The sequence below is a fragment of the Saccopteryx bilineata genome, chromosome 3 (assembly GCF_036850765.1).
Source record: "Saccopteryx bilineata isolate mSacBil1 chromosome 3, mSacBil1_pri_phased_curated, whole genome shotgun sequence".
NCBI lineage: Eukaryota > Metazoa > Chordata > Mammalia > Chiroptera > Emballonuridae > Saccopteryx > Saccopteryx bilineata.
Window position 1 is genome coordinate 19,421,301 of NC_089492.1, and position 16,777 is coordinate 19,438,077.

A 16,777-nucleotide genomic window follows, 5' to 3' on the forward strand; every position below is an offset into this window, starting at 1 on the left:
TTGTAGCTTTCCAGCATCTCTCTGTAGTAATTTTCTTGCTTTTCAGTGATTTATACTTCCCCCCGTACACTGTATTTTATCTTCTTCTCTAATCCAGGAGGCCTCCATAGAAAAGCATCTTCAGGAGCTTTGGATTACTTAATGACAACTGATTAGACATATGGTTTCTAGAGATATCTGTGTAAAAACTTCAAAACATAGCAGGATTACTGATGAGGCTGGTTTTTAGTAGGTGACCATAGAGCCTACACTCCAAGGTACATTTGTAACAGCAGAGCATGATTTGTGCTAAGTGTATTTTTATTATTAATATTTTTGCTAGAGACCCACTTTTCTACAAATAGAGAAGGGTTATCGCTCTAGTACAGTGATTTTCAACCTGTGTGCTGCAAGAATTTTTAAAACATGCACTTCCTAACTATTTAGTCAGGGGCACTGACCTCTTTTTCCTGAAGATTGTCAAATACAAAAGTGATAGCAGCTAACCTGACCAGGCGGTGGCACAGTGGATAGAGCATCGGACTGGGACGCAGAGGAGCCAGGTTCGAAACCCTGAGGTCACTGGCTTGAAGCCCAAGGCCGCTGGGCTTCAAGGGGTCACTCACTCTGAGTCCCCCCCCCCCATCGAGGCACATATGAGAAAGCAATCAATGAACAACTAAAGTGCTGCAATGAAGAATTGATGCTTCTCATCTCTCTCCCTTCCTGTCTGTCTGCCTGTCTCTCTGTCCCTGTCTCTCTCAATTAAAAAAAAAAAAAAAAAGACAATAGCCTATACGGCAGTTGCCATTCAGTGTGAATGAATAAAAATTATACTTTCCTTTTTTTTGGTCAGATTGGCAAAAAATATATATTTTTTGGTGTGCCGCAGAATTTTAGTAATTAGCGTATGTGTGTCATGAGATGAAACAGGGTGAAAATCCCTGTTCTGTTAGGATGCCACTCCCTGCTTTACTCTTGCCTTACTCACCCCAGCCAAGCCACCCTGTGGTAAGGGCATATGTCTTCTGTTGCCTACCTTGGGAATTACTAATTTTGATCACAGAATAATTTAGTTGAAGTCTCCATTTAGCTTTCCCCATGGCGGGACTTCCAGGCCTGGGTAGGACAAGGTAAGAGTGACATTTTGTTGGGTCTCCTGCTGAGAGCTAGCCTTTTCTCTGTACCTTGGCCTGTTCTTGCTGCTGTATCTCCGCTGAACTCAGTACCATCTGTGCTGCTGTTTGCTGCTGAATAGAATTGATTGCTGACTCAGACTTAGTAATCATTCCTCTACGTCTCTCCCCCATCTTCCTGGCCACATTCGTAGAGGAATGGAAGTTCCCAAGAGTCGGGACCACGTTTGGTTTTGTTCTGCACTACATCTCAGCAGTTGTTCCTCTCTGAGTCTCGAGGCCCTTTGAGAATTCAGTGAAAGCCTTGGACCCTCTCCCCACAAGTGCATTTGCATATGGCTTTGGGAAAAGGATATTGCAACAGGAAAGGTAACATGGCCTTGGTAACAAGAAGTCACAGGTTTTCTAACCTCAGATTGATTGTTACTGCCATGAGGATTTCTGCTTGATCCTTTTCTCCACGTGGTGCGCTGTATTCCTTAACCTGTAAAAACAAGGGTGGACGAAGCAGAGCATGTAGGGAGAGAGCTGGGGACAGAAAGGGTGGATGGAGAGTAGGGTGATAAGTACTTCTGTTTCTCTGATTTAAGTACTCCATAGGAAATTATACGTCCTTCCTAACCTTTTTACTGTGACTTCTGTCATTTTTACTTCTTGCTAGCTTTCCCTTCCTTAGGTTACAGTTAAGGAGACTCTTAAAAGATCGTGTCCTTCAGGCTCTCTTCTGATAGCATCTTTAATACTGATTTTCTAATCCAATTGTCCTGGTGTTTGAAGGTAAAGGAAACTGTCTTTGGATATTTGAGGCTGCCAGATCGGGTCATCTTATTTAGTGATACATGACATGTTATAAAGCTGTTTGCATATCTAATTGAGGTAAGCTACTTCACTTAGGTGGGCTGTATTTCCAGTAACTTTAGCTCAGTCCCCTGAGTAAGCTGGCACCCACTCCGGTTCTCAGTGTTTTTTTTAAAAGTCACCTGTTGGGGAAAGGGCAGGAAGCTTATTTTCTTTCTTTGGAAGAGTTATAAATGGAGTCAGGAGATAGAAATTTATATAGCACAAGCAATTACATTGCTATATACTCAGTAATAATAGAACACACAAGATTACCTTTTCTTGAAATCTAATTTCTGTAGCTTGTCTCTTTCTTTATTGAATCTGTTCTTTATTATATAACTGAACATAATTAGCTTATAGTTTCTTTTTCTAAGGAGTATTATTTTCCTTTTGTAATCCTTTTTCCTTGTAGATTGTTCTTTGATCATATTTGTATTTGTACATAGGAATTCAGTTTCATGAAGTGGATGTTATAAATTAATAGACTTTTTTTGTGTAAGTCACATATACAACCTCTAATCTTCTCCCGCATTTTCCTGATTTCTCTTGCTCCCAATATGGGAAAGGGAAAAAGGGATAAGTGTACACAACACTTGAGGACCAATGTTGTCAAACCTAATTCTCCAAAAGCTTTTCCTTTGACCCAGATAACTACTATACTTTTGCACCAAGGTGTTGTGAATTATTTTATTTAATCCTCTTAACTATCTTTCTTATGAAGTAGGTACTGTTTTCTCTTCCACTTACAACAGAGGAGACCTAGACTGAGATCATTTGTAGTCAGTCATACAACTAATGTATGCTAAAGGTGATATCTTAGCCTGACCCACCATAACAGAATACCATAGACTGGGTGGTTTAAATAATAGGAATTTATTTCTCACAGTACTGGAGACTAGGAAGTCCAAGATCAAGGAGCCAACAGGGTTGTTGTCTGGTGTCTCCTTGGATTGCAGATGGTCACCTTCTCACCGTGTCTTCACATATATGAGTACTCAGTTACTGCCTATGGATGGAGAGAGAGCGGAAGCAAGCTCTTGTGTCTCGTCTTGTAAGGGTGTGCTAATCCCATTGTGAAGGCCCCACCCTTGTGACCTCAGCTAAACCTAATTATTTCCAAAAGCTCTCTTTATAAATACCATTATATTGGGGGTTAGGCCTTTAGCATATGAATTTGGGTATGGGTCACAGTTCTGTGTCCAGCATGTGATATTCAGACCAGGTTGGATACTTTAGATTCTAAGTAGTCTGGTATCCTATTCTGTTCCCTGCGTCCATAATTTAGGAGCCCTGGTTCCCAGCTTATTTGCTGATCATGTTAAATGTAGGCAAGTTTGTTAGCCTGGCCAGCAATAGAAAATTCTCTGTATATGTGTACTCCGTTAATATATGTACCACACAATTCTTTTGCAAAAACAAATGAACAAAAACAAACACACAAACCGTGGAAAATAAGGGTAAGAATAAGTAAGACAACAAAAATCTTTTATGATATCACTCCCTTGAAAACTGTTGTCATTACCATTTTAGCATATTTCGTTCCAGTCTTCCTTTTTAGAAGGCTGTTTACCTGTTGGCCTTATAGGATTCATAGTTTTAATCTGATTTTTTTTTCTCTTAACATCTCATCAGTCTATGCCAGTTAAACTTTTTAAGAAACATTCTTAATGATTTTCGCCTTTGAGAAAACAAGTTTGGGAGCTACCAAGAAGGTAGATGACTGTGAACTGAGTGTGGGAGAAGTCGTCAAGATTGATGACGTAGTGTGCCCTTGCTGAGGGAGCAGGCAGGAGGTGGGCTCGGTAGAGTCCCTGTGTGCTTTCCTCAGAATGCAGCGCCTGTGGATTTCCCCCTGAAAAGGCTCAGTATCTGAAGAGCCATCTGGACTGGAGGTCAGTTTTTTAAAAAATTGTCATCACCTGGTTGGAAGTTGAAACCACCAATTTTTAGATGAGGAAATGCGTTAACTACCACCAGCTCGCTCATTGGGCATCCTTCTTGTCGAGGCAGGGGCACCTTTTACAAGATGATGTCACTATAACCTTACCAGGTTTCCAGTACAGATGGCACTCAGTAAATGGTTTCAGACCATTCTTTCCCCCAGTTTGTTTGCTGCAAACAGTACTTCCAAAAAGTCATTATTTGTTCTCTATTTTGATATTTACTGCTCACTACTGATGCATCCCATTCTGCTTTTTAAACAACTAGGGTGTGAATTGATAGTTCCCTCCCTCCCTCTCTCCCTCCTTCCATCCATCCATTAATTTTTCAGAGAGAGGAGGGGGAGCGAGAAGCATCAACCCATAATGGTTGTTTCACCTTAGCTGTTCATTGATTGCTTCTGATATGTGCCTTGACCAGGCAAGCCCAGGGTTTTGAACCAGCAACCTCAGCCTTACAGGTCGACACTTGATCCACTGCGCCACCACAGGCCAGTGTTTCTTACAGGATGAAACTATTAATTCCTTTCGGTAGTACAGTACCTTACTCATTTTGGGATTGGGGGTGGCTTGTACAAACATTTTTGTGTTATGGCTAGTACTAATGGGGCCTTCCTCCTTTTGTTTTACATTAAAAATCCAGATTTATAGGAAAGGTAAATGAAGTGTGACTGATTATTCTATTATAGAAATGTCTTCTGACTCTCAGAAAATTGCACAATATTTTTTCTTTGAAACCCTACATGAAAATTTTATTTTAGGGTTAAGAACTAGAGAAGGTCTTAGCTACTTTGAGAGCTGATGGTTTGTTTGTTTGTTTTTTATAATATAAATGACCGTGTTTCTCTTTTGCTTTGTTTGCCAGTGTGCTCAGTTAAATGTATATATTTTAATCAAAATATCTATGGCTTGGTTTCCTTTATGTCTCTGCCTCACCTCAGTTTCCACTTTCTATATCTAATTCACGTTTTCTCCAGTCCTGATTTTACTGATTATTTTATGTTTTAATGCAAGTTCCGTCACGTCCTTTGTGAACATGGGAAGATGGGTGTTTAGATGGAGATCATTTCTCTTATACATTAACAGTAATCACATTTTTGAATACTTGAGTAAGCACCTAACTGGGCCAGCATTAATCCAGTACCTGATACTAGCAGTCAATGTAACATGGGGTGTTTCCTGTCCTCTTGAAAGAGTTTATCGCATAGCATAAAAATATATAAATTTTTTAAATCTAGAAATTTTTATTCGGTCTTCTAACATACCATGCTCTTAACTGTTGCAAGAGGTTGCTCTGTCCACTGCAGCACTGGCCAGGGCAGTGGCTTATGCTGTAAGTGAGTTCTTGGTAGTGAGAGGTCAGGGGTCTCCAACTCTGGTCATGTGAAAGTGAATTCACTCTGTGTAAACAGCCCTCACATGACAAAGTACAATCAGACTTGGTAGCTGTTTCTAGCATTCATTTGCATGCATTTGATTTCATGACCAAGAATATACATGTATGTTTTAAGTTCTATAACCTCAAAGAAATAGGAGCTCTTTGGCTGTGTTTCATGATTTGGGTAAAAAGATAGCAAATATGAATTTGTTACAGTTTGTGCGTGTTATTTTGTTACTTCCTGTGAATAATCCAGTTTGTTTCATAGAAGACTTCTTGAGATGCACTGCAACTTCAAAAAACCTGATTTCCAATAATTTTCAAAACTTACTAGGTTTAAAAGATGGAGTCACATACACACACCCATTCCCTTATTCCCAGCTTGGTATTGAGAAGAGATTATTTGTCAAAATTCCTAAACACTTTAGAGAAGATATTAAACCATCTAGGACAAAGGAACTATTTAAAAAATATTTCTGTAAGATTATTGAGAAAGGCAGTATTTTGGTTACTCATATTTAAAAGGAACAGGTTAGTTGCTAGATAGAGTAGAAATTACATTCAACACTTTATTGTGAAAAGTTGAACTGTTACCATATACTTTTTAGGCAGTTACAGGGTGGCCTTAAGGACAAACGTTCTAATTGGGAAAAAGAGAACTGTCTTACTGACTGGGTGAAGATAATAGGGACGTTTTATGAAATGTGTGTAGTCCATTGTTCTCTCTACCCAAAGAAGGCTCTTATTTAATTCTTCTTCCAAATGCACATTCTGTTTGCTTAAATCTACATCTGCTACTAGCTTTGAACATTGCCTGAAACGTATGTGCAGCTTGGCAGAAAATCTGATACGAAGAGGAAAGCACAGGATAGTTTGTCTTGTTAAATAATGAAGCGGAGCCTTGAGAGTTCCTGGCCCTCACGGTGCTCACTGGTGCCCCATGCTGCTGCTGGGAGAGGCTTGTAATTAGTTTCTTAACAGCTCTGCGTAGGTTAGCCCTCATGCTAGAATGAATAGGAGAGTTTGATGTATTTCACTGCCCTGTCCAGTTTGTGGAAATCATTGAGTCATTTCAGAGTGGTGGAGTTTTGTTTGTTTGCTTTTAAAGCCATCTTTTGATTGGGCTTAATTTGTTTCTTTGCTGTGAAGAGTGTACTAGATCTGGTCTCTGTTCTCTTAACTTGATGTGTTTGTGCAGATCGTCTTTGAACTGTACCAGTTCTTAGTTACAAAGCAGTCTTGGCATAAGTTTCAAATAGTACCACAGAATGCAGTGTTTTAGGAGTTTGATTACATATTTGTGGGAATTATTGACTTTCACATTAAAAAATCTTTTTTTTTTTTTTTCCATTTTTCTGAAGCTGGAAACAGGGAGAGACAGTCAGACAGACTCCCGCATGCGCCCGACCGGGATCCACCCGGCATGCCCACCAGGGGCGACGCTCTGCCCACCAGGGGGCGATGCTCTGCCCATCCTGGGTGTCGCCATGTTGCAACCAGAGCCACTCTAGCGCCTGAGGCAGAGGCCACAGAGCCATCCCCAGCGCCCGGGCCATCTTTGCTCCAATGGAGCCTTGGCTGCGGGAGGGGAAGAGAGAGACAGAGAGGAAAGCGCGGCGGAGGGGTGGAGAAGCAAATGGGCGCTTCTCCTGTGTGCCCTGGCCGGGAATCGAACCCGGGTCCTCCGCACTCTAGGCCGATGCTCTACCGCTGAGCCAACCGGCCAGGGCAAAAAATCTTTGAAGGTAGTTTTATCACTTAAAATCTTACTGGAGCTCTGAATTATTGGTTAATTTGTGATCAAACATGCTGTGGTTTCTGAAAACCTAGAAGTGCTGGGTTTCTGTTGTATCTGTGCGTTCTGCTTTATTCGTTCAGAAGTAATTTACACTTTCCCAGTAAGAGGAGGTGAAATTTTGTAAGTGGGTGGTTGCCTGGGCTTCGGAGTCAGAGAGTCTGAAGTCAGATGGAGTCCTGCCACTTTATAAGCTGTGGTAAGCAGCTTTTCTAAAAGGGTCTCAGTAATCATGATTATTAGCTCAGTAAGTTGTGAGGAATCAAGTCAGCGTGGAGACCACTTCGCAGGAACTGGACATAGTAAGTGCTTCCTGAGTGCTAGTGTCCTGTGCGGAGCTCTGCCTGGCCCTTCAGGCTGTGCTGTCTGGGTATAGTTTTAATGTAACTTTGTAACACTCTAAAATAATTTGATTGGATACAGTATTATGTCACTAAGACAGTAGATGCATTAAGTTTTTAAATTTAAATTAGGTTACTTTGTCCTAAGAGTTTCCTAAAAGGACAGAAGTGAAGCACCTTGCTCCCTCACTCTGACGGAGTTCGGTGTAGAGTGTGCTACAGCTTTACCTGTCGCTTCCGCATCCCCAGCCCAGCCGCAGTGGCAGTGCTCTGTTCTGTGCAGTGAGAAATTGTATGTCAGCAGTGCTCACTTACAATAATGAAATCAGAAAGGTGATTTTTAAAACAAGGGTGAAGGTTGAAGGTGAAAAGAAGGCTGGCTAATGATTCTACCTGCACTGAATAACTTCTAATCCGATGTCCTTCCCAGTGATCTTTAAGAGAATGCGAATCTCAAACTCCTGTGTGGTTTGGCCGTGCAGCTCCAGAGACAGCACTGAAGTAGAAGACAACATACTATCTTCAGTGTTTTCATATTTGAAGATAAAACGAGAAAGCCCAACAAATGTGGTGGATTTTGAAAGGAATAGTTATTGGGCAGCCTGCCTTAGTTAAGACAGTTTTAGCTTTAGGCAATTTGAAATAGACTGTTTTGCAAAGAGGGTATCTGGAAAAAGTGAACATGAATTTCCTGGTGCCAGACTTGGAACTGTTCTTTGTAAACTGGGCTCTTCTTGCTCACAAGAGGCTTAACCAATTAAGACAAGTGTAGAGGTCGAAGAGATTTCTAAAACTTCAGCTCATTTTTATAATCCTAAATTTTGTAGCGCCATCTCAGTGACATCTAAATGTGGCTTTTGTATTAGACTTTTGAGTTGGCTTTGAAATTTATTTGCTATGCACTGTTTCTTCAGTAGGGTGTTAGCTTTTTAAACTAAGAATCTTTCCTCGACCTTTCGCCACACAATTCTGAGCCCTTCTGTTGAATATTAGCATAGACTTTGAAATAGTTCCCCCTCCAAAAATTTTCCCGATGGCTTCTTCATCTTTGGGAAATTCCCCATGATTGTTTAGCCATTAACTCAGAAGTGTCATTGGTTGAAATTGCTGCTTGGGGTTCTGTTAAATAAGAGAACTTGAGAATGAAAACGAGAAGGCGTCTAACCTGGACCAGCTCTACAGAGTTTCCTCTAAGTGCTTGCTCTTACTTCATTGATCTGCAGTAACTCAGCAATGGGGAGTTCAGAGTTCCGCACATCGTATGTCAAGGGGCCTCATTTTTTCTTTTCCTTTTGTTTCTTTTGAAGTGATCCTCTTTGTTCTGAGGTGTGATGCACTGCCTGAATAGGAGTGAACCTTATCGCTGTCTAGCCTTTTACATCCTCTTGTTAAAAATCCAGCCTAGGAAAGGGCATTAGAAGGCAGTAAGTAGTAGCTCTAGCCCCTCACCCAGAGCCTGTGGGCTGGGACACAGCATTGTCACAGCCACTGCCAGATAGCATGTGCCCCCCCCCCCCCCCCCCGTTACATTAGTGTTGTAGCTAAGTTGTGTCTTACCTACTCACTTCTAATAGGACTCCCGTGAGGGGCTAGCATATCCACGCAAGCAGTGGCATTTGCCCCAGAGATTACAATCTGGAATGACTGGCTATTCCTTATTTTTTGCATAAAATTACTGGCAGGTCAGCATTTCCCCATTGTTTCCTTGTCTCTTCTCTAGGCTAGAGGTGGAAATAGGGGTGGCAGCTCCGACCTGTTGATGAACGGCGGCTGCCAGGACGGTTTTGAGACAGTTTAGTGGGACAGTCTCCTTACATTTTTTATTTCTACCTAGGTTTACTGGGATGATTGTCAGGGTTTTAGCTTCGTACTTTTTGAAAACTTGGATTGCAGGAGGAGGAAAAACTGTGGATCAAGGGAGACAGGGCCACGCATCAGAAGGACACAGACAAAAGTCCACAGAGATCAGGCAATTCACATGGCTGCTTTTGAGTTGTTTCTGGTTCCTTGACTTGTATATAATGGAAAAAAACATCCATTTTAAAGAATTTTATTAAATCAAAGTGATCTCTCAAACCATGCAATTAGTAGAGCCTCATATGAGTAGTCCTGAAGAGGGCTGGGCCTCAGTGCACCCCAGCCTTATCTTTCACAGATTACCTGCAGCCCGCCCGCCCTCCCTCCCTCCCTCCTCCCTCCCTCCTTCCTTCCTCCTTCCCTCTCTACCTCCCTCCCTCCCTCCCTCCCTCCCTTCTTTGTTTTCTTGATTTTTCTTTTAATTTTTAAAATTGGGGTGGTAAGTTCAAACCAAGTTAACGTCCAGCAATTTCACTTAGCATAGGCCCAGCACATGTTTTATGTGTGTGTATAATAGTGAAATTCTAGTGCATTGTAGATTTTCAAAACCAGCTTTGTCAGCTTGCCTCTCATTGATCTTAACCCTGATATTTTTATATTTATCTACCATAATTAGGTTGTATGAAAACTCTTATCACCTTAAAAATGTTTTTATTAGTCTTGGCAAATCTGTGTCATGACTTTCTGAGCTATAGAAGAGGAAAATGGAAGTGGCCCCTCCATCCCCAATACCACAGCTCATCTTTCCATTTCGATGTCCCCCACCCCCAGAAACAAATACGACAGAGCAGTGGGGATAACTCCACAGGTGACAGGACAGAGCAGTGGGGATAACTCCACAGGTGACAGGCCTCACGTTCCTTTGTCTCTTGTCTAGCTGAGACACTTCATTTTCATTCTTATCCTTATCTGGGGCGCTGTAAGGTGGGTATGACTCTGGATGAAGGAAGAATTTGTAGGTTTGCTACTGATTGTAGAGTTTTTTTTGCCGCCTGTATCCTAACTATGCTATTATAAACTATTGTATTCAGGCTGCCTGAGGGAAGGCTTATTAATATAACAGAATCTTTTTCAGAGATAAGAATTGGGTTTTTTTTTTTTAAGTATTAATGCATGCAGGAGGCCCTGCTTTAGTTTATAGAAAAATCATTGCTTATTATTAGCATAGCTGATGAACAATGCAGAGTCATAGATAGCACTTTGACAGGAATGAGCTCTCGGGTATTTTAGAGCTGGGAACAGTATGTATCAGAGAAGAATCATTAACTGGACAGCAAGACTCCCCATGGGAGAGATCTCAGAGCTGGGCTGAGAACCTAGATCTCCAGATTCCCAGACTCTCCTTCCTTTCTGCTGTTGCAAGGTAGTGGAATCTGACCTCTGCTTATAGCTACATTGTACATTAAACACATGTTTTGGGAGTATTGATTGTTTAAAATTATCCTATAAAATCATGTTTGTACTGTCAGCGGCTTGGTAAGCTCTCCTCTCTTCTTCCCTAGTCCTGTAAAGTAAATGGTATTTTTTCTGGTTCTTCCTTTACATGTGGCGTTGAAACTTTTCATTTATAAGTAAATTTGATTAAATCTTATTAGCCGAAACAGTGATTTTACTTTACTTTCAAAGGGTTAATGGCATTTTTAAAGCGATAAGAGGCCATAGCAATGAGTCTGTGCTAAATTTATGTGGCTGATAGGAATCTGTTAAACGTGCTGGGAATGGGGTCTCTGGGCTAGAGGCAGGAATTTAAGATAAAAGATAGTTGATGTAAGATTACCATATTTTATCCTGCTTGTTTTTGAGACCATCATATTATCTTAAAAGGAAAAAATCAAAGAAAACACATAATTATCTAGTAATTGATGAGTTGACTGCCATTTTTTATCATGAGAAATAGAACCTTTCTTGGAATAAGCAGATTTATAATTTCTTTGCCCTGTAACAAATGTTGAAAAATAAGGCTGTGTTCATCTGAGAAAGGTTCTTTTATATTTTATGATCTGAATTTTGTTTGCTTGGTGTAACTAGTGTTATAACCAAGGAAGTGACAGGCATAGAACTTTACTTTTGTTAAAACCTGAGTGTGCTTTAAAAATGACAAGGTTAGATTTTGAGTTAAGCAAATATATTTACTCAACCTATTTATGCATTCATTATAATAGAAATAGCTTGGATATTATTTTGACTATAAATTTTTCTCCTGTATCACATATTTGCTATTCATTATTGGCCTGTATTGCTTTTTTTCTTTTTTCTCTTTTTAAATATTTTATTTATTCATGTTAAAGAGAAGAGAGAGAAAGATAGAGAGGGAGAGAGAAAGGGGGGGAGGAGCAGGAAGCATCAACTCCCATATGTGCCTTGACCAGGCAAGCCCAGGGTTTCAAACTGGCAACCTCAGCATTTTAGGTTGACGTTTTATCCACTGCACCACCACAGGTCAGGTGTGTATTGCTCTTTTAGTGTTTTATTTATTGTCAATTTGCACCTATTTTTCTAGTAATGCCGCTTTAAGTTTATAGTGTACCTTGAAGTCATTAATTTGACAAAAGCATAAGTCATCCAACCTTTTTATTCCATACATGGGGATTAAAGTAGAACTCTGTGCTAGTTAAAAAATCTATTACTTAACACAAAGTAACACAGAAACAAAAAAAAAAAATCTTTTTTAACTTTAGCATATGCAGCAGGGGGCACCAGATGAAGGCAAAAATGAATTCTTATATTTTAAATGTGCTACAGCTTGTATCCTGTTCATATTTAAATAATGTGGTAGCTAATTGTTTTCCCATTAGTTTTCTTAATGGTTTTAACTTCAGTTCTAAAAGCTGTGTTGAGGAAGACATTGATAACAATTCTCACTTACTAATTCAAATGGAACTTCTTACAGCTACCAGTTAGTATTTAGACACTTTTTTTGTTAAACATACATTATTTTTATGATTTAGAAAGGGGAGAGGAAACTACCTTTAATAAATAATTCCTTGTGTAGCACAGGCATTATTACTGTGTTTTTGATACCTTTTCTACGAAATCTTTTTTCACTAATATAAAAAGGAAAGTCCTAGTGATTTGAAAGCTTAATTTTATTTTGTGTGTGAGCTAATGAATTTTCAATCTGGAAACCTGTTCTCTATAGCTAAGAAGTAGTTGTATAGAAATGTATTTCCGAAAAGGCTTGTCCTCGTATTGGTGGCATCATTGGATACTTTGTCTTCTCCCCTCCCACGTCTAGTTCAGTATCAGATGGAGATGATGCGGAGCCTTCGCCATGTGAACATTGACCACCTCCATGTGGGCTGGTACCAGTCCACGTACTACGGCTCCTTCATCACCCGGGCGCTCCTGGACTCGCAGTTCAGTTACCAGCATGCCATTGAGGAGTCTGTTGTTCTCATTTACGGTTTGGAGGAGTTCCCTTTAGTATTGTTTTCTTCCCCTAATATTATTACTGCTACTATTCTTGCTTTCTGTCTTCTTGCCTCTGAGAGCAGCCTGGCAGGCCTTCTCAAGTAAATACCAGCCCTGTTTCTGCAGCAGCCTCAGCAGCAGCTAAGTCTAGACAGGGTTTCCTTCTCTCTGTTTATTTTTCTTGCTATCAGAGCCCTGATGTGTACATTTTGGAATGCTGGAGTAGCTGCTTCATTTTTATTCCTCCATCTCCCCTCCCTCATTTGAAGGGGCTGGTGGAACTAGACCAGATGTCTAACAAACCCCGATTGCTAGAGTGTCTGGCTCCGTACGTGACTGACCAATCATAACACAGCATGCCAAGTTTTTTTTTTAGACCTCTGACAGCAGCGTACAAAACCTGGACTGTTTCTTAGCACAAAGATTTTTTTCTTTTCGGCCTATTTAATGGTGTTTCCTCAAGCTCTCCAGACCAGATGTTCTGTGCTGTATCAGAACTGTAGGCGATTTAACAGCTTTATAGCCTTCCCCCTCCCCAAACACTCACAGTTTGCCATATCTGGCAGACTTGCATATAGTTTCCAGCTGAGAAGTAAATGTAACGTCCTGAGTATCTGTCAGAAAAAATACTAATGAATACGATCAATCTTATGAGCTGCCCCAAAATTGTTTCAGTATGTTAACAATTGGATTACAGTAAAGAACAAGTTGTTAAAGTGTACTTATATTGGCTGGAAACATTGCATCATCAGACCTTGATGAATTTTCCACTTGTTTCAATCTATTTTGGTTTTCATTTTATCACCTATTGCTAAAAGTTTCACTGTGTTAAGTTTCAGACAACATGAATGTTAACACAGGTTTTAGGCGAATATTGGCATGCCAGAGCCGTTATCATGCAGCAAGTGCTAAGCTCCTTACTCAGGGGCTGTTGAAGCAGTTAGTTTTGACAAAATGACTTTCTATGAAACTAAAAAAAGACACTTTTGTGATAGCGTTTGGATTTTAGTGGGCCGAGTTTTTAAAAATCTGCTTTAAGAAATTTGAACAGTAAATATTAGAATGGATAAATTTTGTGTGCAGGGCTCTTAGTTGCTGAAGAACTACACAAATGCATGCAGTGACTTTTGATATTTAATATTCATCAGTATTTCCCCTCTAATTGTAATAGTTGTATATAAGATGTATAGAACATATGATATATTTAATTTTCATCAGGATTACTGGGTCTAGCTGTGGAAGTTACCTATTATGAGTAGGATGATAGGTTTCTCCATTTTCACTTCCTGTTTGCAAAACTGTTTTGAATCTGCTTCAAATTGTGTTCTGATTCAGTATTTTGATCATTATTTTGCAAAGATTAATTGCTAACTAACAGAATGTGCCTAGAACCAATGTCATTCAAGCACTAGTAGTGACAAAATTCTTAGTAATTTTTCTTTCTTATTTGAGATCCCATAAAAACTGCCCAAGGGTCTCTCTCACTGAAGGCGTACAGACTGACTCCTAAACTGATGGAAGTGTGTAAAGAGAAGGATTTTTCTCCTGAAGCGTAAGTGTTTGGGGGCCTGTTAGGCATACAGTGAAGGGCTGGGTGATTTGCTTTTAAGATTTTAGTTTGCCATATTTATTGAATCCTCTGTGGTGTGGTAATGCCTTTGCCATGTGGACGGTAGAAGTTTTCTGCATGGCCGAGGGCCATTTGATTTCTCCCATTCCGTGTTTAAACTGTTCTTTATGGAATGTCTCATCTGTTGTTCTCACTAAGGGCAAATTCAGTTGGAGTGGGAATTAATTAGCTACTGGATTTAGAGAAATAAATGGTTAAAGGAAGGGAGGTAGTATGAATGATCAGCGGCTGTCAGACTATAAACTGTCAGTCCAGTTGTGAGCTGTATGTCATATTTTCTGGATTTCTGTTTCAAGGGGGTGTGCGGGGAGAGGATATACAGATTTTAAGGATTCAGAAAGGAATGTGGCTTACTGGAAAATTTATAGGTAACAAGCATGCAAAGAATTAATCAATAAAGCCGTTTTGTGTTCCTACACAATGGCTTGGGAACATTTTCATTAAACTTTTTAAGAAATGTATAGAATTTTTAAATTTTATGTTGATTATAGGAATTTTATTATAGTTAGTAGCCTTGACTTCATGTAGGACAGACAGACAATTCATTGCTAGTTTCCCATTTGACTCCTAAATAAATTAAAAAGAATTTTAAAAAGAAAAGCTAATTTATAAAGAATTTCTGGATATGGTAGTTATAACTAAGCTATGAGACATTGTATTCTTGCTGTGTTCTAAAGATTGTATGTGTACTGTTCTGTGAGTAGTATTCTGCTGGTTAAACGAACTTTCCAAGAACCTGAGTAGATTTCTTTTTTAGCTTTTTAAAATGTTTTAGAGATTATATAGCATAACTTTCTATGACATTTACATTTTATTATCAGTGAAATTTTCAAGATACCTGATTACAAGGAAATAATAGTTTCTTTGCCAGCAGTCTTATTTTCTGGGTTTATAGCTCAAACTGAGGTCATTTTCAGAGTTATTCAAATTGTTTGAGTTATGCTTGACTGTAAAACCCATTGCCTTTTTAGAGCGTACTAATGAAACAAAGATCTTGGGGAGGGCCGGTAATTAGGGGAAAATGTATAAAATAGTCAACTTATTATTTACTTCTGACCACCAGACTCAGGTATTTTTAACATGCTTCACAGATTGAAAAAGGGAAATATCACCTTTGAGCACATGTTTGAAGAAGTGCCGATTGTAATTAAAAATTCACATCTGATCAACGTCCTCATGTGGGAACTTGAGAAGAAGTCCGCTGTGGCAGATAAACACGAGCTGCTCAGTCTGGCCAGCAGGTACGCCGCGCTTGCCTAACGAGAAGACCCCTTTCATCACTTTTTGCAAAAGATTCCTTTGCATAGACTCTAACCTGTGAAAGAAGGAAAAAATTCCTTAAGCACATTTTGAGGTTACTAAGACAGGTAGCAACATGCAGTACTTGTCCTGCTCTGCTAAGATCCAGGAAAAACTGCCACACTGTGTCTGAATACTAATTAGTTCCTATTCTGAGAACCCTCTGCTGCCTTTGCTGTCTCATTTTTGCTATAATAAGGTGAATGCCCGGGGGTTTGGGGTTTCTTATTTGGCTCAGTGTTATTTATTGTATATTGCCCTCAGAGGCCGGTGCTATTATGTCTGGATATTTAATAATGCTCGAGAGAAAAACAAAAATCCTTTTTTTGTTTTGTTTTGTTTTGTTTTACTGGTGGCACTTGCCCTGGTTCAGATGCAGACTTTGTTAGCAGAAAGCTTCCAGTTTGAATTTCAAGCTAAAATTCGTGTGTCCCGGACCTGGCACTGTCTTTGCTCTCTTAGACAGCGGTGACATAATTTGCTCCCCTATCGCTGCTTTGGTCACCGAGTTGCTAAGATTATTTATTATGTTGGGAAAATGCTGACTGAAGTGTTCCAAAACAGTTTCCTTTATGGAATGGTGTTCCTTTGCCCCTCGTTTATCTCTCAACAGAAATGTGAGAGATAAACCCTCTTCAGAGCCCTTTAGGTTTGATATTATTTATCTATAACCCCTCTTCAGAGCCCTTTAGGTTTGATATTAGGGATTGTTTTGTGGTAGGTGAAGGCTAACAGCAGACCCCTAGAATGAAATTAAATGGAAAAGTAGGCCATCAGTCAGTACACATTTGTGAATGTGAAAGAGACAAGGTGTGTTTCCTCAAGCCACCAGAAGCTCAGTTATTTATCAGATTTTCGTTTATGCCCCGTGGCAGCTTGGACAACAGAACAGTATAAGACTCTTTCGGCATAAGACAAGTGGGATAAACCCAGAAGGATCGGAGAGCCCGCTGTCTTGTCCTTGCTCCGGGCTGGGTAGACTGTGGTTCCAGACTGGGTGCACGCAGCACAGAGGCCAGGAGAGTCCTTGCAGGGAGGGAAGCCGGGCAGTAAACAGAGTGCTAACTGAGCCACTCAGGCTGCGGCGCTGACTTGGCACTAAGGAATGTGCTGTTTGCCTGCAAACGTGTATTCATAATAGTCTTTAACTTGTCCCTTTTAGAAAGTCATA

The 16,777-nt window shown here is 40.0% G+C and overlaps 1 protein-coding gene and 1 non-coding gene across 3 annotated transcripts in view; one reads left to right on the forward strand and one right to left on the reverse strand.

Annotated features, from left to right (window-relative positions):
* EIF3H (eukaryotic translation initiation factor 3 subunit H) overlaps window positions 1–16,777 on the forward strand; it is a 102,050-nt gene that overhangs the window by 76,350 nt on the left and 8,923 nt on the right. For both annotated transcript variants that reach the window (XM_066265782.1, XM_066265783.1), the window contains exons 3-5: window positions 12,502–12,669; window positions 14,130–14,229; window positions 15,399–15,548. In XM_066265782.1, coding sequence (XP_066121879.1) covers window positions 12,502–12,669; window positions 14,130–14,229; window positions 15,399–15,548 — 418 coding nt within the window. The remainder of the gene's footprint in view (window positions 1–12,501; window positions 12,670–14,129; window positions 14,230–15,398; window positions 15,549–16,777) is intronic.
* Window positions 6,928–7,003, reverse strand: TRNAS-AGA (transfer RNA serine (anticodon AGA)). Its single transcript has one exon. It is a non-coding gene; the product is annotated as a tRNA-Ser (tRNA).